General features: G+C 38.0%; 2 protein-coding genes across 2 annotated transcripts in view; one reads left to right on the top strand and one right to left on the bottom strand.

Moving 5' to 3' along the window:
* The window catches only part of CTSO (cathepsin O), a 10,946-nt gene extending 1,989 nt beyond the window's left edge, over positions 1-8,957 (top strand). Inside the window, exons 2-8 of the mRNA XM_009893769.1 lie at positions 703-808; positions 1,822-1,955; positions 3,139-3,306; positions 4,817-4,938; positions 6,171-6,334; positions 6,786-6,878; positions 8,894-8,957. Of these exons, the coding sequence (XP_009892071.1) occupies positions 703-808; positions 1,822-1,955; positions 3,139-3,306; positions 4,817-4,938; positions 6,171-6,334; positions 6,786-6,878; positions 8,894-8,928 (822 nt within the window). The 3' untranslated portion in view covers positions 8,929-8,957. The remainder of the gene's footprint in view (positions 1-702; positions 809-1,821; positions 1,956-3,138; positions 3,307-4,816; positions 4,939-6,170; positions 6,335-6,785; positions 6,879-8,893) is intronic.
* Positions 8,958-11,448: 2,491 nt separating this feature from the next.
* On the bottom strand, positions 11,449-22,868 carry TDO2 (tryptophan 2,3-dioxygenase). The gene is made up of 12 exons (XM_009893709.1): positions 22,834-22,868; positions 22,374-22,473; positions 21,171-21,261; positions 20,251-20,321; positions 18,484-18,611; positions 16,693-16,879; positions 15,375-15,482; positions 14,288-14,399; positions 14,119-14,176; positions 13,513-13,592; positions 12,818-12,908; positions 11,449-11,602 (listed from the first exon to the last, which is right to left on the bottom strand). Exons 1-12 carry the CDS (start codon positions 22,866-22,868, stop codon positions 11,449-11,451), a joined length of 1,215 nt encoding a protein of 404 aa, XP_009892011.1.
* Between the last annotated feature and the right edge of the window lie 1,455 nt (positions 22,869-24,323).

Genomic DNA, 24,323 nt, shown 5'->3' with positions numbered 1-24,323 from the left:
CGGAGCGCGGAGCCAGCCCGGCCCCGAGCGGCGGTGGCGGCGGGAGCGGCGGTGGCGCTGACGGGTGTTCCTCCCGTGCCTGAGGGGCCGGCGCGCGCCCTGCGGGGGGTGCGCTGAGGCCTCCGGGAAGGCCGAAGGTGGCGCTGAGTTTTTGGTTTTTCGTGTTGAACTTCGTCAAGCCGGAGAAGTTGGGGAGGGGGGTGCCAGGTTGTCTTGCTTTTGTCGGTTAAAAACATATTTTTCAGAGATCTGGGATTCCTGATAATTTAAAATTTAGGGTTGGGGCTTTTCTTTATGCCATTAGGCCATTCTACTGTTATTTTGCTTTATAAGGACATAAACTCTTATCTGAAGATACTTCTGTGTATCTCTGAACCACAAGGTTTGTTGTGCTGTCAGAGAAGGGCATCAGATGAATTTGACACAATTTGTTCTCAGCTTGCCTGTTTTGTCTATCTTGTATCTTTTTTTTGCCCTCTATTCACTTAACAAATGCTTTTTTGGTATCTTTCTTGGTGTTGAAATTAGTCTAATGGCTTTCATATTGGTTTGATAGGAATCCGCAATTAATCTGAGGTGAACAGCTGTCTTGTTATCAAAGTTCATGTTTACTGTTGCTAACCTTTTCTTTTTCTACTCTTATGGTTTTGTGACTACTGCTAACTTAATAATGTCCACAATATTACTTTTCTTTTCCTTCAGGAAAGCGCTAAAAGAATTAGATTACTGAATTCATCATCAAAAGATAATACGACTGCTTTCTATGGAATAAATCAGTTTTCTCACCTGTTTCCTGAAGAGTTCAAAGGTACATTTTCTGGCTGATGCTAATATCTTTTCTGTTATTTTTCTTATTCTTTCCCAGAACCTTGTATCTTTCACATTTACAGATTCTTCCACTGTTGATAGTCAGCTAGTTTACAGTGTCTGGTACCAAACTGTAAGTACTTCTGAAGGATACAACAGTCCTCTTCTTGTTTCTCTAGTCTTGCACGGTTGAATTGCCCAGAGCCTGAATTTGATTTAGTATACAGACTCTTCTTGCTGCCTTCTTCTTGGCTCTCTTCTCACTGGGACTTAAAAGACTTCTCCAGTTGCAACAGTTGTAAAATTGGAAAATACACGAGGCTCTTGAGTACCCTAAGTTCCTATTCTCTACCCTAAGGCAAAATTGACTACAATCCAAACAATGCTCGGAGGTCCAAGGCTGTCCAAGGCTGTTTCTATGACTTTCAGGAGCAATATGACAAGCTTAATTTTTTTACTAAGAAAATTTGTCTGATACCTAACCTAATCTTCCCTTCTTACCATTGAAGTATGCTGTTATATGTTCTATTCATTGGGGGATTTCACACCTTTTTAAATTTTAAATAATTAAGTAGGTTTCTTTAGTGAAAAACTAGCAATTTGAGTGTGTTTCAGAATCTTTACATTACTCTCCTCTTATTTTTCCCCTTTTCCATGACTAAAATAAAGTAATATTTTTCCAGTAAGCAAAATGTTGTGAAAATTTTCAAACAGAACTGTTTTTACAGAATGGTTATTGATCAGCTATAGTAAATCTTTACACTCTGTACGCACATTCCCTACATGGAATATTTCTGTTCCTTGTAGGACTGTAGGAATATTTACATTCTTTCTGGAGTATAATGATTATTTTAAAATACCTGGATTTTCTATGGATTTGAGAATGAGAAGTAATGTTATGATTGTAACTGCAGATAAAAGTTGCCTCTATGGCTTCTGGTAAAACAGTTTTTCGTGATTATTTTTTTTTTTTTTTAGTTAGTAGATTTATAGATGTTTGTATTCTGTGTTTAGCTATTTACTTAAGAAGCATACCTCACAAACTTCCCAGATACATAAAAGTGCCAAAGGGAAGGGAAAAACCTTTGCCAAAGAAGTTTGATTGGAGGGACAAGAAAGTCATTGCAGACGTGAGAAATCAGCAAACAGTAAGTCCTGGTGTTTTTCTTTCCTGGTTCTCAAGCACTGCTCAGAGACCGTTCCAGCAGGTGCGTCGTACAGCACAGTGAAGGTTTTGGAAGGGACCAGCACTGCCTCGAGACTCCTTGGAGCGCTGGCATAAGTATGGCTGGTTGAACGTATACAAAGTCACATCGCATTTTATGCAAAGTGGGATTAGACTTAAAAGCATGAGATGTAAAAGTTATGCATTTAGAAATTGTGCAATTATAAACAGTGTGTAATACGTTTTTTGATCTAATTAACTAAATCTGCAAATATTTTGCACCATGTGGATTTTGTATTTTTCTGAAGAGATGGCGGTAAGTTCAGTACCTGACCTCATTCCCCTCTTTCACCTGGATGGGTATAGATTGTTTGCTGTTGTTTTCTTTCATTGTTGAATGCCCTTGGCTGGTCAACACCTGTATCTTTACCAGTGAACAACTTGGGGGATGCATTCATGATAGGAAGATAACCAGACCCTACGTGATTACAATTTATCCCAAAGTGGTTATGGTCACCGGTAAGAAACAAACAAGCCGTTAAAACCCCAATGTCTTTCCTTTCTGTGCTTCTTATAGTGTAACCTGGACCTTGCCTAGGAATAAATTCTGCTTCCTATTTTAAATGTGACTGTTTAAAGAACATAGAACTGCAGGATAGACTCTGTTACTGTCAAAGAATTTTTCTATTATGTTTATTTTCAGTTTACTCTTTCTTAAAGTGGAATCTAATGTATTTCTATAAAATTCTTCAGACTGTAGGAAGTTGTAGACTGTGTCCTCAAGTGCATCCTTTTCAAAAAGTTACTAACTAATGTGGTTAAAAAGTAATTTCATCCTAAGCCCCAGTCCTTCTTTAAGAAAACATATCTTACAGTAAAAAGCATCCTCAGACCTATCTTAAAGGGCAAAAATGAATCAGGAAGAAATCCTTAAAGACAGACACCCATAATGCATTTCTAGCTTTCAGAGAGCAGTACAGGGGAAAAAAACAGTTCAATAGTTTAAATGGCTGATTAAATTTCTTCTATTATTGCCTTAAAAACGAAGTTCAAGGATGATGTAGTAAATGAAGAGCATTAGAAGACCTTTTTGACTCTTTTCATATCAGGCTTCAAAACCAAAGTTGACTCTTTTTTCTCCCCTGTTTCCCTTCTCTTTGTACCAGTGTGGAGGCTGCTGGGCTTTCAGCGTTGTGGGTGGTATAGAGTCTGCCTATGCAATTAAAGGAAATAACCTGGAAGAACTCAGCGTACAGCAGGTTATTGACTGTTCATACAATAATTATGGCTGCAGTGGGGGATCCACTGTTAGTGCTTTGAGCTGGCTGAACCAGGTTTGAAACTTTTCATAAATCTTGAACACTTCCTTAGCTTTCATATGAACTTTTTTTTTTTTTTTTACTGGGAAAAAGTGATGGGGAAGGTGGAGTGTACAGCTGATCTGATTTTTTTTTAATATGTGTGTGTATGTATGTTTGCATACACGTGTATATATATGTACGTGTATTTATTTAGTTTGGAATCAAGAGAAAGTTTGTTCAGGCAGAATTGAAACTTGATTGGAATTTTATAGTCTATATATGTTCTTGTGAATGTAACAAATTAGCCCACAAGGGTTGAAAATAATGTTCCTTGAAAGCTACAGTACTTCCACTGAGTTCAATTGGAACTGCAAGCATACAGTATCAGTGTAGAAGGAGCCATTTATCTATTTGTCATTTTGTGGATTTGAGTGTCCAGTTTAGGCACCAGCATCTTGGGAAAAGGAGGAATGTTGAGAATTTCTGCTTTTAAATTTCTGTGGTTTCTGTTTCAAAGACTGTAAAATCATAGGGAGTGTGGAGAACCTCAAAATAAATACCTTTGTTTCACTTGCAACCCAGAACAATGAAAATGCAGACATAGTTTCTACTTTAGTTGTAGCCAACACATCTCATTCATGAAAAATGCAAACTGTGTCTTAATAACGTGTAAGTGGAAACATTTTAATGACTTTGAAATAAGAAGTACTCTTTAGGAAGACGGTTTGAGTTACAAGAATATAAAAAGAATTCCTTAGGTTTTTTAAGTTTTTCAAAAAAGCTAATTACCCATTTTAAGAAACTCTGTAACCCATGAAGATTCATGTAACCCTGGCTAATAACAGTCTAGATAGTCTAGATAACTTGTTTAAGTTGGCATTTCAAGAAGGACAGAGGATATCCATCTGGATTCCTCTGCAGCAAAATTCCCTCTTGCTTGGCAACAGAGGGAGTACAAATGATTTAGACTGGAAAGGCACTGTGATAAACATACTGTACTGCAGGAGACAAGAAAAGCATAAAAGGTTGATGCAATGGCTTTGCAGCTGGACTTTGAACCGTGGCAGGCATTGTAATGCATTACATACTGGCATGAGGATTTGATGCTAACAGCAGAATTGGACTTAATTTCAATATTTTATCTAACAGTTCTTGGTATATTTGTGGTTCTTTATCTGTCTCAAGGGCAGGGTAATTTTGTGTATGGATGTCATTTGAAGAGAATAGAGTCATTCATTAAATGAATGCGTAGTCTCTGTGTCTTGAAATTGATGACATTGCTCATGAGGCTAGTTTAAACAAGAGATAGCTTTTAAGTTTTGATCATTATTTAAAGACTTCTGAGTCCCTTCTGAACCTTCCCGCACAAACACAGAAACTAGAGATAGTAAATAACTTATTTCCCAACATAACATTCTTATTTCTGATCTCGCCAAGAATACAGTGAATTTTGAGTCAGTTTTGTGGTCATTTTCATTGTGTTTTGATCTGCATAGTGTTAAAGTCAAATGCATTAAATTCTTATTCATTTATCTTCTTGCAGACAAAAGTAAAACTCGTGAGAGATTCAGAATACACTTTTAAAGCTCAGACAGGACTATGCCATTATTTTGGTCATTCAGATTTTGGAGTTTCAATAAGAGGATTTGCTGCATATGACTTCAGGTAGTGCCTATCGATTCTTTTTATTTGCTGTACTTTTTATTCTGTGTTCACTAACTTGTAGAGTAAGCTAGAGCCAATAGTGTGTTGACCAACCAAAGGTTAGGAGGTTGATTGCATCAGTTCTGTAGCTGTGTACTGCATAAGAATTAATACATAACATTTTTTAGGGTTATGGCTTGCCGCAATGAATCCACTCAACCCTGCCATCACTAAGCTTATTCAGATTAGAAAGCTTAAGTCAATGTCTTGCAATTAGGTCTTTTCAGTTGGCTGTGTTTAAATTGGAACATTGAGTCAGTTACAACTTTAAATATATGCTAAGTTACATTGCTTAAGTATCAGAAACTGTAAATCCTACCAATAGTAATTGTAATTTGTTGAAAAATTTAGGAAGTATTCTGTTATTTCAGTATGTATCCATTTACATACTCACCTGCATCCTCCTGTAGTCCATGACATAGCAAACAGTGTTGTCAACTGAATTTTGTAAAGACAACTGTTTGGGGTTTTTTTAAGGTTTCTGTACCAGGAAAGTTTGTTTCTAATTTTTGTCAGTACAATACAGCTGCATACTGAACTTCAAGACAAGAAATCTAATTTTGACTAGAATTGAATTATTGCCAGATATAAGTAACTAAGATCAATTACACCTTTGCCAGTCTCTATTTGCCAAATTTTGTTATTGCAGACATCATGCAGTGATAAAGATTCCTGTTCCAGCATATTACATAAGTAAAACTGTATGAGGATGCTAAGTCTGACAGTGGTAATGATGTCCTGTGTTTTGATATGTTTGAGATACATGTTTTAGTGTATTATTAGTGTATGTATTAGTGTATTATTAGTACGTGATACAAGAGGCACTTCTGCATGTTTGAAAACTAGTGGGAAATAATAATATAGGCTAATGGTTTGTCCAAAGCTGTTTTTTAATTGAGAAGAGTGATGTATAAAAGGTACCTAGTGCTCACTATTGCCCACTGACTTGAACCAGAAACCTGCTGCTTTTTAATAGCATCATATCTTTGGATCTACACCTCATGTTTGTATTACTGTGGTGTAGTATATAAAATATATATTCATTGATGTATGTTATATGGTGTATAGAACTCATAGGAAACAGTTGAATTATTTTATTTTTAAATTGTACTTAACAAGTAGATTACCACCTCTCCAATTGCTTTAGTGTGCTAACTTAAGTCACTTGGCATTATCGCTCACTTTTCTCACAGCGGTCAGGAAGAAGAAATGATGAGGATGCTTGTTAACTGGGGCCCTTTGGCAGTAACAGTAGATGCGGTTAGCTGGCAGGATTATCTTGGCGGGATCATACAGTATCACTGCTCCAGTGGAAGAGCAAATCACGCTGTTCTTATCACTGGTTTTGACAGAACAGGTGCGTTTCCATCACCTGAACTTCAGTCCAGTAGGTTTTATGTTTTTTCTCTTACTTACAACTTGCCTCCTGTAGAGCAGGTGATTAAAATCCAGAACTGTTGAGAGCTGTTTGATTTGGTGTCACATCAGTTCTGGAACCGCAGCCTGATCCCAGGAGAAAAACTCTTCTTGTCTGTGCTCCTTCAGTTCTGTGGAACTTCACATCCTTGTTAGGTCATGAACATGGCTGTATGTGTCTTTGTGCTAGCAGAGGATATATCCAGTCTGTTCAACGCTGGACTATAAGCTTTGTCCTCTATGGGAACAGCAGTAGTTTTCACTGTACTATATCATCAAACCATCAGAAACGATGAGATACTAGAATGGTAATTAACTCTGTAGAGTGTTAGAAGTTTTTTATGCTTCCCACATCTCATGTTGTCTCTTGTTGACAAAAATGTCTTTTGCAGGTAGTATACCTTACTGGATTGTACAGAACTCTTGGGGGCCTACATGGGGAATAGATGGCTATGTTCGTGTCAAGATAGGGGGCAATGTCTGTGGTAAGTCTGACAAAAAATAATTAAAGTGGTAAAGGCCACGTGCTGGGATATGTTTCTACATGTAAGTAAAGCAATATAATGGGATCTTCAGAGAGGAAATACAAATCATTGCTATGTTTTAAAAGAGATGAGATGAGTCCATCTGGAAAAGTAAATAAAGCGGTTGCTAGTTCAACCAGGCCATATAGTTGAATGATTGAAAAACACCATGCGATGGTAAAGCCATATAAGGCATAACAAATAAAATGCTATTGTACCTTACCGTGTAGAGGTAATGGCATTGTAAAGTGTACGGTCATGTATCATAGAATCATAGAATGGTTAGAGTTGGAAGGGACCTTAAAGATCATCTAGTTCCAACGCCCTGCTGTGCGCAGGAACACCTTCCTCTAGACCAGGTTGCTCAAAGCCCCATCCAACCTGGCTTTGAACACCTCCAGGAATGGGGCCTCCACAACTTCTCCATCATCTCTGTGGCCCTCTTCTGGACTTGCTCCAATGAGTCTGTGTCTTTCCTATGTTGGGGGCTCCAGATCTGGACGCAGTACTCCAGGTGGGGTCTCGCCAGAGCGGAGGAGAGGGGAAGAATTGCCTCCCTTGACCTGCTGGCCACACTTCTTTTGATGCAGCCCAGGATACGATTGGCTTTCTGGGCTGCGATCGTACATTGCCAGCTCATGTTGAGCTTCTCATCAATCGGCACCCCCAGGTCCTTCTCCTCAGGGCTGCTCTTGACCGATTCTTCAGTGGATCCGTGTGCCCTGATTGTGGCTTTTGTTGTAGGATAGAGGTATATACTTTTAGTGCTAGTTCCATCTCCCGCCCTGTGTCTGCATGAGATTTTTCTTGGCGTTTGAGGGGGTTTTGTGGTGTTTAATACCCAGTTTCTTCTGAGTTCCTGGATATGGAGGTAAGGTAGATGAAGCTCTTGTTTACCAGCAGAGATTGCTGAGCCAAATTGCTGGGATTTGACTACTAGATTGTAAGTGTTGTGTGTCCATTGAATTTTTGTCTTTAGATTAACACTGCAGGTCTTCCATTGGCTTCCCCTTCCATGAATGTTTCACAGTAGCTCTCAGTCATTGTAAAAGGTCTTAGATGATGTAAATCTTCTGCAAATAAGAATAGATAATATTTGGTTTTCCTGTACTGGGTAAAGATCAGGACGATGTATCTAATCATAACTTTTCCATGTTGGTTAAATTTTTGTTCTTACTATTGTATAAACAAACTATTTTGAAAGAGAAATTTAGAAGTAGCAATAACTAAAGCAAGTCAATTGTAGAAGTGGTCAGGAAGAACAGCCATGTTATTTCCAAAATTTATTCTCTCAAAAAGCAGAATCTTTCACGTTTTCTGTAGCATGTTACACAAGAACAATCCAGCAAAGGCCAGTAGTTGCTTTCCCCCACAGAAGTTGTTTTCTGATTTAGAGGTGCTCTGACACCACTTTTGAGGGTGTAAGAGCCATCATCCTTTGGTACCTTCACAGACTGTAGTCAGACTTTCCTTTTAGTGCTGGAAGGAGTACAACAACGCGAAAAGGACTGAGCATGAATAAAAGCCTAGTTTGCTCTCTATTTGTGTGCATATGAGTGTTCAAAAATGTGTCTTCTTATGGAATTTGTGATCTCTAGTCTCTTGGTGAGCTTTCAAAGCTGCATAGGTTCATATTGTCTATCCATTGCTAATGAATATGATTAAAAGGGAAGATGATATCAACGTTTAGATTGCTTTCAGCACCCATATTGGACCAATGCTGAATCCGCAAAAAGGACCTAAAGTTTTGAACATGAAAGCAGAGGAGGGAGGAGTGTAGAGCATAGCTGTAAAGTGTCAGGCAAGGAGGAAATAAAAGGGTTGCAGCTGATTCCCTGCCCCCCCACCCCAGCAGTCATGCATACTGTCATGGCATGGAGGGGAGAGGGCATTATGTGAATGTGAATTCTGGGAACTTATTTCTGGCAAGTCTCTGCTTCCAGTATTATTAAATTTTTTGTTTGTTTCATTTGTAGGTATAGCGGATACAGTCTCGTCGGTATTTGTTTGACACTGGCCAAAGACCACGATTATTACTTGGATAATAGCTTGGCCCACACTTTATATGAAGATATACTTCAAAGCAACATTTTCTAAAATAAGAAATTACTGTAAGGGCAATTCCTGCTTTTAGGCAGTACAGGAATGGGTTGGCTGGAGTTTTTAAAAGTGTTTTTATTTGGAATGTGTGTTGCATATCAAATCTCTGGTAGAATAAGAAGACTTGGAATCAACTGCAGAGTATGCAAAAAGAACTTACCAAGATGGACTTAAACTGTGAATGTGAACTCTATCCAGGTCTACTCCATAACAAAATCTTACAAGGAAAGAAGTGATGACAAATGATAAGGAATTTGGATCAAATAACCAATAGTATGACAGAATACAATCAAATTGCTTTGAATATAAGAAGAACCATGATTAGGTCTGCTTTTATTGCTGGGGAAGAAGGGCAGTTGGAAGAAAATATTCCCTCTGTTTTGCTCTGATACTTATCTTGGCTTTTCTAGCACCTCTGACAGAAACTTCCTCCTTTTTGTGAAATCCTATTTTTTTTCTACAGCTAGAGTAAAAGAAGAGGGAAATAGAGAGTCAAAGTTGTTTCCTGAGCACCCACTGTCTCTGAAGTGCTGCAGTCCTTCAGTTTCAGTCTTCAGACCTTTATTGGGTAAATACAACTTTAGAGCAGGGAGTGGGTTTTGGAAAGTGTGTAGAATATCTGAGCATTAATTTGTTAGGTGGATAGAAAATTAAGAAGTAGCTGTAGTTAGACAAACCAAGGCAGTTCCAGTTGTTTAACATCCTGTGTCCTGGCAGGCTGTATGTATTTGCAAATCAGCCTTTCCATGCTTTGAGACCTCGATCAGTTCCATGCCTTCTCTCTTCTCTACTTCCTAACAGTGAAGCCCATTGCAAAGCAGAAATTAAAAACCTTATTCATTATAGAAAAAAATATGAGGGTGGGGTTGTTAATGTATTTTTGCCACCTTTAGAAAGTCAGCCATTACAGAATACTCCAAGTAGGGTAGATGATAAATTTCTCTACATTAGTTGAATTCATAGGTGGGATTTGCTGGGAATCAAAAGGTGGTTCCAGCCCTGCTGACCTGTAAAACTGGACTTGCAGGCAAATGTAACTAGAATTCACAACCAAACATGGAATTCTAAAATGCTCTGGATTTTCCATCTGGAATGCTTTACCTGTATCCTTTCTGAAGCACTACCATGAAAAGTACTGAAGTAATTCTGTAATTTTTGCACTCAATTACTGTATTGTGTTTATAGATCCGTGTATTATTATCTTTTTATGACAAATGCAATCATAATTGTCTATTAGAAGTAGAAGGATTAAAATGAAAATGCTTACAAATGTTAATATTTTAAATGAAAGGAAGACCAAGTGCTATGTCTCACTACTTCAGGTTCTGTGACTTTCTGAATTTACTGGCTGAAAACTTTGGATTACAAAAGGGGAAGTCTTCTGTAGTTTGCCTTGCCTTAGCAGTGTACAAACAACAAATAGCACACTTCCATAACTGGAAAACAATAGCCAAAGTTCATAATTGGCATTGATAAAAGTAATATTGTTATAGTAGGATCGAGCACAGATGTTTTTGAGGTGCTACTACCAGGCATAAGTATCTAAAGCGCTAAGATACAGAGAAACTCACCAGAAATTAAGGCCTACAGTGTATTTCCAAGCAAAGCGTTTAAAAAACGAGTCCATCTAATGAGAAGAGAACACAGCTTTATCGGTATTCTATGGCCAAATTTGACTCACTTTTATTAGATACCAATTATATTTTGAATAAAAAACACTTTAAATGCCTGTTGTTTGAACTTTATGCTTGCTTTAGAAGACAACTTTACTAAAGATGAGCTTTAACACTGCTTTATTTGAAAGGCAAAGAAAGTTTATATCTGCCATTCTCAACAGTATTTCTATAGAAGGGATTTACATTCATATGTAACACAGAGATAGCAACATGATTCTTGATGTATGTAAAAGTTCAAGACGCTTGGGTATCTATAGACTTCTTTTTTTTAAATCTAGCTTTTGAAAATCTTAACCCAAAATTCCTTTTGAGATCCCACTAAAATTCAGAAACTAATATTCTTCTGAAGGTGATGAGACTAATTACGTCCTCAGCTAGAAGTAAATTAATAACAGCCATTAGGCAGAGAAACAAATACAAAAATATGTACAAATAAGACATAATGGTGATAATTCTGTATAATTTTCTCCTTCTCGCTAGGTGTAGGTTTTAAGAAGCCAACTAAGAGTTAACTGGTCGTTGAATTGAACTGGGGTATCATTTTAGTCTTAATGTCGGGTAACTCAATACAGATTATTTTTCTACGAACAATTAAGTTTCTTCCGTAAGGCGGTCATACTATTCACATAGCTGTCATACATAAATACGTATTTACACACCCACACTGCGTGAGAACAGCTGTTGTATTTGAGGGGTAGCACCACTTGAGGTGAAAGTCCTGAAGTTCTTTACAGCAACCCGTCTAGAAAGGCAGGCTAGTCAGAGTCGTCGCTGCTAAAATAGGAGCTGTCGCAATATTCTGCCGTGTAAAGGAATTTATGAATGGTTGGGTTCATCTTTGGTATCCAGTGTCTTGGCACTAGAAACGTTGAAAGATTGAACAAATCCACAAACACCTTGTATCTGTCACTGAAAAAGACAATTGGAACAATTAATACTGCGTTATCAGTATAGAAGGCCATAATTTCAAAATCCTCAGGAATCATTCCATCTCTTTTATTTATTTAATAAGATTTCTGCACTAGCCCTCCTCCTGAATATTCCAGAGTAAAAATCCAATCCTAACTGTTTCTGTGCGTAACAGATTAGACTTAAAGCAAATATGGTTGCTATAGTCACATCTGTCTTCTGAAAATGTGGAGTATGTAGGCTATAATCTCCAGACCTCCACCCTTGTGGTAGGTATGAAGTAGAATTTTTGTCTAGGAAAAATATTAGCCTGGAATTAAGGAAGAGCAAGAAAGCTTGCTGAAAGACAGTGAACCTTTAATATCTGAATTCAATCTGTCTACTTTCTATTCCACCCCCTGTGACGATGGTTGTTGATGGGAATCATTGCCCACAGCCGTACGCGGAAGTCACCACCTATGTGCCGTTTCTCTTTGAAAACCAACCTCAAAGAAGTTCTTTTTGAGAAGATGTTTTAAACAGCCTTGTGCTTTTTGACATAGTGTTGTTCAGGACTGTCAGGATGTAGTTGCAGCTAAAAGGTTTGAATTGTCTAACTAAGCTGAATCCTCAAATTTGGTGTAAATAAAGCTGTACCCATTCAGAGAGTTCTGTGCTCCAGGACGGCCCCAACCGTCCCTGTTTCTTTTTTGCTTTATCCAACAGAAGGAAATGTGTTTCTGGTTGTTGCCTGCACAGCTTGAGAGTATTAATTACTATCAGCTTTAAGAATTAATTACTAATTAATTACTATTCAATCCTATATACGTCAACAGAAGTACCTTAGGTTGTATGATTAGAGGTCATGGTAAGGAATAAAGAAACTGTCATCAGTTGCACAATAGATGGGACTCACTTCCAGCCTGTATCACCTCATTAATTTGGGCTAGCTTGTACACCCACTAAACAGTGCACGGTTAATATTACTGCTCTAAGAGCGATACCTAGATCCCTTGACGGAGAACTATAAATGGCACTTTGCATGAGTGATCAAAGGGAGTTCTTTTTGCCTCAAAAAGCTTGAAATTTATGTATGTCAACCCAATAAGTAAACGTACAACAGCCAGGAGGAAATACTAGAGTCCCGAAAGGGAAACAGTAGCCCCCGGGCTGCCAACGAGCCGTCTGAAATCTGTTCCCTGGCGTTGGAGTATCAACAAACTGCGTTATTCTTACCTCACTGTTGAGCGCAAATACTGGTAGCCTGATGAGCCTCCGGTGCCAGCCTTGCTGCCAATCATTCTGTGCACCATGCAGACGTGGTTATCTACGTAATACGAAAGAAGAACGTGGCGTGAGTTCAGTGTTAAGATATAACCAAAGGGTCACATGAAGGTGCATCACTGACATATTAAAGGTCATTCAGAGATCTGTACAAATATCCCAAATGACTAGGTCTTCAGCAATGCAGGAGTTAATTATGCCACTCTTCAGCCAATGAATATAGTTATTGTTAATACAGAATGAATACACTTATTATCATATGTTATTATGCTCTGTTAATAGAGAATTAATACATTCATTTATGAATATCTAGATAGGGAAGGAGCAGAAGTATGTGTATGAAGAGTCGTCATGATGATGTTTTGGCAGACATTGGAAAATATATACCTGTCCCTTAAATAAAATCGTTCACCTAACTTAAAGCAAGTCATAGAAGTGATCGCTGTACCTATCTATCTAATGATCACAGCAGCAGCTCTTTATCTTTCCTTTTGGCCAAAGTACAAACAAAAAAAAGTCCTTCCTAAAGTATGAACTCAGAAGCTCAATTCTAAAATACTGCGTATAAGTCGTCTCAAAAAGGGTGAAACAGTACAGTTTACTTGCAACTAAGAGAGGGAGTGTCACCGTCAAAAGGTGGAACTTACATCTCCATTTGGTCATGAGCACATCGAGATCCATAAGGGAGGTAAGAAGCTGAAAGGGAACCTGAAAACGAGGCTCCTCCCTTGGAAAATGAAAGAGAAGACAGTGAGACCTCTTATGATGCACTATATTTTTCAAAGTATCACTTTACCAGTGCGTAACAGTGACTTAATGTATATTTTTCCTACATTGGTATCGAAAGGTCAGTAGATATTCTCACAAAGGCTGCTGCCTGTACGCCTCGATCTGTGCTTTTTCCCTCATACTTGGAAAAATATTCTAAATCTTTGTAGGACACTTTGCAGAACAGTTTGAACGAGGTATTTGTTAGTTTCAGTCTGAGGAGCAGCGTCTGGTCAGACAGGAGCTGGCTGCCCAGAGAAGCCGTGTAACCTCCATCCTTGAAGATGCTCAAAACTCAACTGGACACAGCCCTGAGCAGCCTCATCTGACCTTCAAGTTGGATCTAACTAATCTGGGTTTTCATGGAGGGTTGGACTCGATTACTTTCCAAGGCCCGTTCCAACCTAAACAAACTTGTGCTGCTGTCCTTAACCTTCACCTCTCTTCCTGCCAGTGAGCATTAAAGATATATCTTCTAACAGTACCTGTAGAAGTAGATCATTAAGGCGCCCTTCAGAGCTTTGTAAGAGAGCCGTCTTTCTCCTGCAAAGTACAAGTGTCCTTAGTTACTGATTTAATATAATGCTATTACATGATTACATGTATCGTATAAAAGATAAAAAGTGCATATTGACATATAGTAATACAACCTACCTTTACTAAGCAGATGTTCATGGCGTTTTTCATCAAATAATGAAAGTAATATATCTTTCTGTTTTTGGAATTCAGATAGTAAGTCGTCTTTTTCTTCCGATTCTGGTTTGGCCTTTAATATTTAAAACAAAAAACAGGGTTTAGAATTCAACAGGGAAAATTAAACACTTGAACGACCCATGATGTTACTTCTATTTTCATCCTAAGTACTTTGTAAGTTTAGATCTTTAATGTAAGAACTGTGTTTTCAAACAAGGTAGATGAGTCACTGTCCTTTAAAAAACACAATTACCACAAAACGTACAATAAAATTGCTGTCAACATAATTCAGACAAATGAGTGTTCAAACAAACGGGCAGCTTATTGCTTTTCTTTAGGTCTAGAGGCCTTCAAATCACTTAAGCTTCATTTGTTCGAAGTCTGATTATTTTATTATTTTTTTCAAGGGAAGAAGAAGACATCCTTGCACAGCCATGGGTAAGAAAATTGTACATAAAAAATAGAGATAAATTAGAAAGTTGTAGACAGATATTCTCAGGAAATTCATTAATTCTTATGTTATGGTGGGGTTTTTTTCCATTAAAAATATACTTAAAGCTACAGGTCTTACAATGCTGGGGGATTTTCTTGTGCTTATTTGCCAGTGTAATTCAAATGATCACATGGCAGCGAATCGCCACACACGGTTAAATAAAAATGGGCTGTTTATAGTGACACTCCATACTCGCAGCTCATGGGCCCAGACTTTGTGGGGTTTTACTCTGAACTGCAGATGCAAGTACTAACTAAAGCTGAAGTTGTAGTTTCAGTAAAATCAATTTCAACCCTTCCACTGATGCTATCCCTTTCCTTTTGCAATCAAAATAATCCATGCATCCCATGCTTTAAACCGTCTTAGATGTCACATTACAAACTTATTCAGATTTCCTGGAGAAGTTTGCAATTTTTTCTGCTTCTTGCAGACAGAGGATGCTGAAGATTAAGGGAAGTCAGTGAGAAAATGAGTGGGCCAAAAGTCAAATTTATGTCAGGATGTCATTTTGCCAGCTGTCTTTGCTTTTAACTAGATCAGGAGCACATGATATACCTGCACCAGGGCAAATTCCTCTTCTAGACCTTTTAAAACATTCACTTCAAATTGTCCCCAGAAATCAAATCCTTCTGCATCGAGTCCTGGAGTTCTTTCCAGCCATGCCTTTAATAACAATAACGTGTTCGAACATTAGCAATGCAAGTGCAATACCCCAGAAGTACAAGTTACAGCAACATAAATTATACTGCTACAGTTGTTCTGGTTTAATATCCCGTGGAGATGCTTATTGCTGGAGTAAGCATGTCCGCGTAGATGATTTATACCTGCATAATGGTGCTGTGCAAACACACCCACAGGTTCCAGGTTAAATGACCAATGTTGGAAGACAAAAGCTGTCTCATTCTAAGAGTATCTTTAAAACCAGCTCCCTTGTAGGTACAGGAAAACAATCTTAATCCACATATACAGGATCATTGTAAAGATAAATCTCAGAAGGAAGATATAAAACCATCTATACAACCCATTTTTACCATGTCAGGCAGGCTGAATACTGATCAAGCAGTCTGTCATTAACTTACATCACAGTATGTGATAATACAAGACATACATTTACCTGGCGCTTAGCAAAGCTTTCTCTTGGTATCCTTTTAATAATGGGAGTGAAATTAGGTGGGGAAAAAATCAGGAATCTTTATGGTCAAACTCCGCTTAGAGATCACTTAGTTCAGCTCCTTCTCATGTGAGATTTCTTTTGTATTCTGTATCAGGTGTCATTAGACAAATGGATAGGGCTAATAAGAGTGGATGCTTCTATTGAGGTTTATACTGCATTATTCGTTAGAAAGTTATGTTAATTTTGTGTATGAAAATGACAAGGGAGTTAGAGAAATTGCTGAGTCATTCATAACTTTGAGAAAAAGTCATTAAATCAAGGTAAGTGAGAATGAAGTACTTGTTAAACATCTTTTCTCCTTTCCATTTTGGGTTGTCATTTTTCTTTTTTTTAACCCCTCCAGTAGCCATCACTACCAGTGGAAATATTTTTAAAGTTTTCTTCTAAAAAGGGTTTATGGTCATGAAAAACAATGTGAATGACACTGTACATTTATATTCTTAGCTCATACTTCCACAATGCAATTTAGTAGTTTAACAGTCAGACTTGTCAGACAAGAGGAAATGCTGTGAAAAATCAGTTGGTTTACTAATGACTGCGTCTCTTTCATACAAAATTGGGTAAGAATCCAAAACACGACTGACTGGGAAATTGCAAGCATGCTTGCTTCTCTCAAGGGAGAAGAGTTTGTCGCTGACACCAATGAATGGCATTCTTGGGAGATGGTGGAAAACGAATCAAGGTCTAAGACATTGTTACCTCCACAAGTTGCAGCAGCGTTGGTTCTTGCTCCGATTTAAGCAGTAGTTCATAATCCTGTCCCTTGAAGTTATCACGATAATGCCTTCTGTTGTAGGGGACTCTCAGACTTTGGGGAACACCAATTTTGTTCTCCAGCAAGCGAAACTGCAGGCTCTGAAAGCCCGAGGCTGGGCTTAGGTAGTATCTTTGGGAACAAAAGAAAAGATACAAAAATACGGGATATTATTTTACAATGATAGGGTTCTCTGTTTCTCAACAAAATAAAAAATATGTATTTTATATTTGAAGAATATCAAATAGATATGTGAGCATTTTTATACGATTGCAATTAAGAAAAGAAAAAAAACAAGCTATTTTAATGCAACTACAATGTATGTACAACATATTCTAATTTTCTAGCTATATATTGTTTGTGCATACACAGATATACACACAAATTTACGTTTGTGTGTGTTTTGAAATGGTAGCTTTGTGTGTGTGATGTGCAGGAGTAAACGTTAGTGTCCTTTCCAGACATAATAAGCAACTTCACCCCAAATAGCTATTACAAAAATTTCCACATCATTAAAGTGGAAAATGAATGTGTTTTAAATAGGCTTGTTATACAGAATAATTGCTATGTATACAATAGAATAACGTTCAGAAAAACATCTAGTGGGTTTCGTTTGAGGGATTCGTTAATGGGATTCTTTCAGAGATAAATCACATGACCATGCTGAAAAAAGTAATTAACAAAAGTAATCTGAAACCCCACAACGCTAGATAATTGTAATGCACTCTGAATTGCAAGTGTAAGATTTGGCAGAAAGAAATCATTGATTTGATCTTGTGTTTGCTTATCAAATGACAGTATGTTGTTGAAAAGCAGAAGCCAGAACGCATCAAAACAGAGGATTAGCCCCTGGATTTTCCCTGCTGTAGTGTAATGCTAGACAATACAGATGTTTCAAACTTCCAAGAGAAGCAAAATTGTAGTTTCGTGTGCTTTTTAGTTAGGGAACATTAAGAGACAGAAAGCAAAGAGTACTAAACCAATGCATAAGTGGATGGGATGCTGGACGCCACTGAGGTCACTGGTCAAGCAGACCAGGGACAGGAAGGCAGAATGAAGCTGTCACACATGGTAGTGTAGTGGAAGGTCACAGCTGAAGCATGGGAAGAGACAGAAATGCCACGGGAGAAGCGAGGCAAGCCAAGGGATCCCAAAGAAAGCCTGGGCAGAGGGCAGAAGAGCTACCAACCACCAGCCCATCAATACGTTGGGCAGCTACTGGAAAGCAGAAGTTACTGGGGAAAAAGAAGAGTCAGCAATGCTTCCTTCATCCGCTTGAAACCTCCAGCACTGCAGACCCACTGAAAACGATGCAAGGAAAAACTACGCAAACCAAGACAGCTGAAATATCTATTTGATAGTCTACAGAGAGTGCATTTCTCTCACCCAAGCACTTCTAGTTTTTGCCATAGAATACAGCTGCAACTGCACAGAGGTAAGTTTCAAGTAAATTGTTAATGGCACCACAGCTGTTGTTATTGTTTTCACTTTTTACTCTGAAGCCCACAAACATCAACAATGAACTTCGTTGCAGAGCATGTTGGACTCGCACTCAAGCTCAACTTCTTAATTGACCTGTGCACTCTAATGTCACCGTTGCCTCTCTGAGGTATGCTCTCACCTTGCTGGATGATGCAGGTACTAGGAGCTGACAGGGTGCATGCAAAATTCACAATCAGTCCTAAGCGTGGGAATTACCAGCTCATGGATTACTGTGGAGGAATATGAATATTTACCTGAAATCAAAGAAGTCCAATGCAGTCATAGTTTCCAAAACTGAGAACTGTTCCACAAGTAATTTCAGAATCATTGAAATTCTGTTCATTCGAGTAATAACCTTCAGCATGTTCCTCTCATCTCTCACCTGTAGAAAAAAATAAAGACCATAACCACAAAAAAGGGTGTTCTCTTTATATTCTACCTATTTATTTCGGGGCTTTTCACTGTTCTACATCTATAGTTCCCAAGTCCTTTCCCTGTGAAATCCATAGCAGCAAAATCTCCTATTGGATAGAGTGCCCTGTTTTTAACTGACACCTAGAACTATAATTTTCAAAGATTGAAATTTGTTTTTCTCTGGCTAATGATACATTGCAACTAGGCCAAATATATAGGTGTTTTTTTTTTCTTTTCTACATTTTTGACTGAAATAGAAGTCACCACAAGAAATTAAATTCCAGACCAAAATCATTTATATCATTCCAATGATTACAATGCTATTTTTAATTAAACGTGATATAATAATTATATTATGCTTTCTATTCAAATTACTTCTATAATCATTTCTACTATTGTAAAGGGACAAGTCATAAGGCAGGTGGGGAAAACAGAGAACACTGCATCTGGTGGGAGATAAAAATATTAAATGGAGAACACAGAAGCTCTCTTCTGGCTAAGTTGAACACTTTCCCTGCAGACGAGTCTGCTGAAATTCCTATTAGCTTTAATGGGGTCAAATTTCTCTGTAAGACCAGGGCACACAAGCAGAAATATCAAACTACAAAAATGAAAGATGATAACCATTTCCTTAATCATCTTGCTGTCTACTTAACCTTAACACTGGCATTTCAAATTCTGATTATAAGCGAAGTTTCATTTCTCACAAAAATAAATAATGAAAAAATATTCTGCTTAACTGGTTTTGATCAATTTTAATTTGATATAATGTTCAACTAAAAAGCCAACAGAATTATGAATGTGGAGGACAACAAAGAACATTTTCATTGGACATTATGATAAAAAGGATCCTTCTTTCACTCTGGTCTAGTTTCAAATTTTCTTCATATACACACACTTGTGATGTTATTCAAGGTAATTCTCAAATTACAGCAGTCAGCCTTTTTGTGGATGTAGTATCGGGTCAGGAGTTTTCCTTTGTTATCTGTTGTTAGAAGATGTGTTTAGCTTTGGGCAAATGTTTGGAGATGTTCAAAATATTCCTGTTATATTTCTAATTTTCAGAAAATATCATACAATTGTACATTGTGATTTTGATTATTGCTTTTCTGTTGGATTTAATAATACGCAGCTACTGAAAAGAGTTTTCCTTTTGTCTAGCAGGTATTGGATGGAAGGATATAATATGTAGGCTTCAAAAAATTGAACAAAGGCAGAAGTAACTTTTCAACATAAAAACACCTGTTAGCCCTCTGGTTTTCAGTTTTGCCTCTGAACATGCTTTTTCTGCAGTAGAATATTCACAAGGTAAGTTTCTGCCGTTATCCAGTACTAGTATGAGAGCCATTTTGGCCAATGAAATTGGACTTGGAGAACGAGCTATGCAAAAGGCAGACTTCAGGAGGAAATAAGGTTTTGCAGATCAAATGTCGGTAATACCAAGATGTAAGAGCCACTCAGCCAAATTTCATTGGGTTTTTTTGATGCTATTTTCCAAAAAGAGCACATGTTGCTTTAGTAAATGCCAATATATCAGGCTGGAAGGCAGGAGACAAGAGAAAGAGAGGGCTGCATTTTCCCCAAATTAATATTTGCTCTTAACTTACGTGGCCATTTTGAAAGATCACCCGCACAGAGTCCAGTTCCCACAGAATCTGCTTAAACCAAAGTTCATAAGCTATAACAAGAAAGGCACTGTTAGCATCAACCTCAACATTACTTTGTTTTCAATTCATAAATTGAAGAAGTAAAACTCTTACATTTTATTTGAAATGAGTAGCCTATGTTTGCACTGCTGGTGTACAAAAAGATGCTGATACACAAATGAATCACCTGTTACAGTACGCTGTCCTTTACCTATACAGTTACATGAAATAATCGAGTGTCAAGAATGTTGACAAATTTTTTTTTAAAGCATGCCTTGCACATGAGATATTTGTTCTACAGAATGTTCACTGTAAAAAGGGGAAAGAGAAAAATCTAGATCTGATACTCCAATAAAAGCTAACCCTAGAGCTGCTTGCAACCTTTATGTCTTCTACATGTTTACTGTCAATAACAGGAAAACACCATCAGGCCAGTGCCTGCAAAACATGCGGATATTAATGGTTAGGGAGTGCCTAATCACTATGCTGGCTTCTAGACAGCCTCTGGCTGGTTAAAACCAGAGTGAAGTTTCAGAGAAGGCACAAGGCAACACACAAAAGCCTATAATAAACTGCATAGCAGCTTGTTAATCAGATGGGGAATGAATTTCACCACCTTAATTTCTCTAGAAACAGAACCATCCAAGTCTTGGTTTACCAAATCCAAAGTTTATACTTATGGCTTCATAAGCATAGAGTTGATTGCAGCCTTACAAATTATATAGGGATGTATACAAATATAAATGCAGATAAAAGACAGACCAATTGTAGTGATTGTGTCTAAAATGAAAACAAATTGTGTATTGCATGTTTTAGCATTGAATAACTCCCTGTGGCAAAAATGCCAATCAGCCTCCCCTGAACTTCTCCCCACCACTTACCTTGATGCGTCACAATGAAAAGATGTTCATCATGGATTTTGTTTCCTTTCTTCTCACTCTGAAGTTCTTGAGCATTCAATATTTTGTTCAGCTTAAAAAAAAAAAAAATATATAGGACTGTTCTGTAAAGCTCTCAATTCTGCTATTAGCAATGTTAGTCCTCCTGTGTAAAGCTAGTATTTAAGGATAATATTAAATATATTTATATGCGTCATATTCCAGGTGGTATGAGAAGTTAGACTAAATGATCTCAGCTGTCATTTTCATAACTGAAAAGTTTAGGTACCTCAAGTAATAAAGTTTGGAAACGCATTTTAAGGGTATTTTTAAGTCTAAAGTAGAGAAAACAAAACATCCAACATGTCTTCCAAATTACACCTATACTGTTGTGTTCCATGAAAACAGAGTTCCTACAGTAAAATTCTGTGTAATCATGCAATAACTGCTGCACAAGAGCTCTGATTTGAGGCTGTACTAGTTATTTCAGTTCTGGCATTACTAATGTTTTTTTACTGAGTCAAATTTACAGTCTAATCACTGTTGTTTTAAAAGAAGTCTTTGCAAGATTCCATGGAGTATGTCAACAAATCAGTGTTCTATTCACAAGCACAGAGTGATTCCGTTCACTTCAGTTCATGCTGCCATCAAAAAAAAAAAAGTCTGGGTTCTTTTATTACTTGTGGAATTTTGTTCTTACTTATTTCTTAATTACTTCTAGTTGTTGCGTTTTTTTGTTTGCCTTTTTTTTTTTTTTTTTTGTGTTCCACCTAGTCAACAACCCACCCCCTAGATTTCTGCAATATATTTTTCCTGCCAAAAATTCTGGGCTTTCATGCAATAGTTCGGGGAAGTTGCACGCAGCCTGCTGACGTGGAGAAAATGCCAAGAGGTGATTGTCAGACCAAAGAAAGCCCTTTGTGGTGCAACACTTTACAGTTTCGCTTTACCAATATAAATAAATCTCTACCAACCCCCCCAGAATATCCAGTTTCCCTGCAGTTTGAGAAGCCACAGTCCACCTGCACCACCCCAGGTGAGACAGGCACCTGTGCCTGTGAGTACAGGTGGAGAGCTCAGGTAGACGAAGAGGGCTTGGAGTCCTGTCTTAGTGACTGGCTGACTGCTGGGAGAAGTGTTCATCACTGGTCCTGGCTCAAGTCTTAGGAGAGACCAAGGCAGTAAACATTAAATCCTTAAACTTACTTGTAGGTAGTCTCCATAGACAAGTCCACCTTTGCTGGCTTTATTTATCCCTTCTTGGGATTTGTCATCTTTTTCATCTTCCAAAGATAGCTTGTTAAATCTAAGGAGAAAATTAAGTAAATGTATAAACTATTTCATTAAAGATCTATGAGTATACCTGCCTTTTTACTAACAGGCGCATCTACAATTCAAACAGTGTTTTGAGAAAAGGAACCGCTAAAAGCAGGCTTTTGGGAAAAACAGTACACTTGAAACACATCTCGTCACAGTAACAGCTGGTTGCATTACATCTAGTTCATCAAATAACAAGTGCTCAGACAAATCCTCATACAATCTCATTTCCTTCAGCAATAGCTACAGGTGTCTATCATTAAGTCCTCTCTGAGCTTTCGTATTTTGCACTAACATTATATCATTTGATCTGACATTATGAAGGAAAACACAGGGACAAGGGACTCACAGGTAGTTGTTCCCCGCGAAGGGGCACCCGCTCATGATTCCAGGATCCGAACTCGCTGAGCTGTGCACCAGGGAATATACTCCGTTAGTGTTCCCAAATCCGCTGTGGTTGCCTTATATGTAACCTTATCTCATTGCCTAGGCCAACCCCCAAGTTCTCCTCCTTAGTCCTCAGCCCGTCCCCGCTATTCAATAACTACAGAAACTATCGCGGCACAAAGGTCAGTAAGTTCATGTGTTGTTGGCTTTCCAGGTTTGGTTGGGTTTTTTTTCGAACAGTCAAAACAGGAATGGCTGGAATACTTGCTGTATCCGATGGCACACGCTTTTTGTGCTTTTTACTGAAAGGTTTCCACCAGTTGCTTCTTTGGGGACCAAGGCTGATGTAAGGGGTAAATCAATCAGAAGTCTATGTCTGAGAAAAAGGCAATATTTAATAAATTCAGCAATTGTTAAAGTAGGTCTTTAACTTGCAGTCCTTTGTATTAAGATACCAAGATACTTCAAAAAAGTGAAACATGGAAAAGGAAAGAGGAGGGGAAGGTAAAGAGAACATACTTCTATGGCAGACTGAATAATGCTTGTAAGAGATCTCGAGTAATACAAATACTTTCAAAAAATGCATACAAATTAAGTAAAAGAACTAAAAATAATCACGTACATCTCATACTATTTTTCCAGCAGTTTAAGTCATGAAAATTTCTTAATTTTATTTCCTCACACAAAAGTTTCACTCTCATTTGTTGACAAACGTTACCCAATTCTGTTTAATCATCAGCTTAACATGTAACTAGCGTGCACTTCTTTCCCGCTTGCCAGCCTTTTCTGAAAAAAAAGTTAATGCTCAGTTTTACTGCAAACAAAGCTACAGGGCCCCTGTGACCTCAGACCATTTGATCTCCGCAAGACTTATACTGCTCACTGGTGTCTGTGCGGTGGTTTCAGCCATTCTAGTCACTTAAGAGTAGTTGGCTCATAAAAAAAGTCATATGCAGTACACGGGTGATGGGATGTATACCCTGCTAAGCCAGAGGCCGTATGTCAGGCTACGCACATGGTAGCTTAAAACTAAGCTCAGCCACAAGAAAAGTAGGAGTCCACTGAGGCAACCCACCAGCAAGGTCAAGGTGTTCTTCCTTCATGATTTAAAATCCGACAGAGTAAAACAATCCTCTCACCACACACATCTATACATCTGCTTAGGATCCAGGTAAGTAGAGATGAAGGTGAAGACTGCGCTGGCACATATGTGTTGAAAACTGTGCTTTTTGCTATCCCATTTGCACTCAAACAGCTTGGTTACAAATGTAATAATACAATCTCTCACATCCACAGATCTCAAAGGCATGGACAAGGAAGGTTTACCTTGTCATTTCTGTACACTTTGAACTGAAACATCCAGATTGAGCCTCCACAGTGAAACCAAACTTGCTGTTGCCTTTTCTCATGCACAAGCAAAGACAGAGTGTGAACCTAGTAAAAATAAGGACA

Source organism: Charadrius vociferus, unplaced genomic scaffold (assembly GCF_000708025.1).
Source record: "Charadrius vociferus isolate BGI_N301 unplaced genomic scaffold, ASM70802v2 scaffold59, whole genome shotgun sequence".
NCBI lineage: Eukaryota > Metazoa > Chordata > Aves > Charadriiformes > Charadriidae > Charadrius > Charadrius vociferus.
Note: the sequence above shows the minus strand (reverse complement) of the source record. Positions and strands in the feature narration are given on the sequence as shown.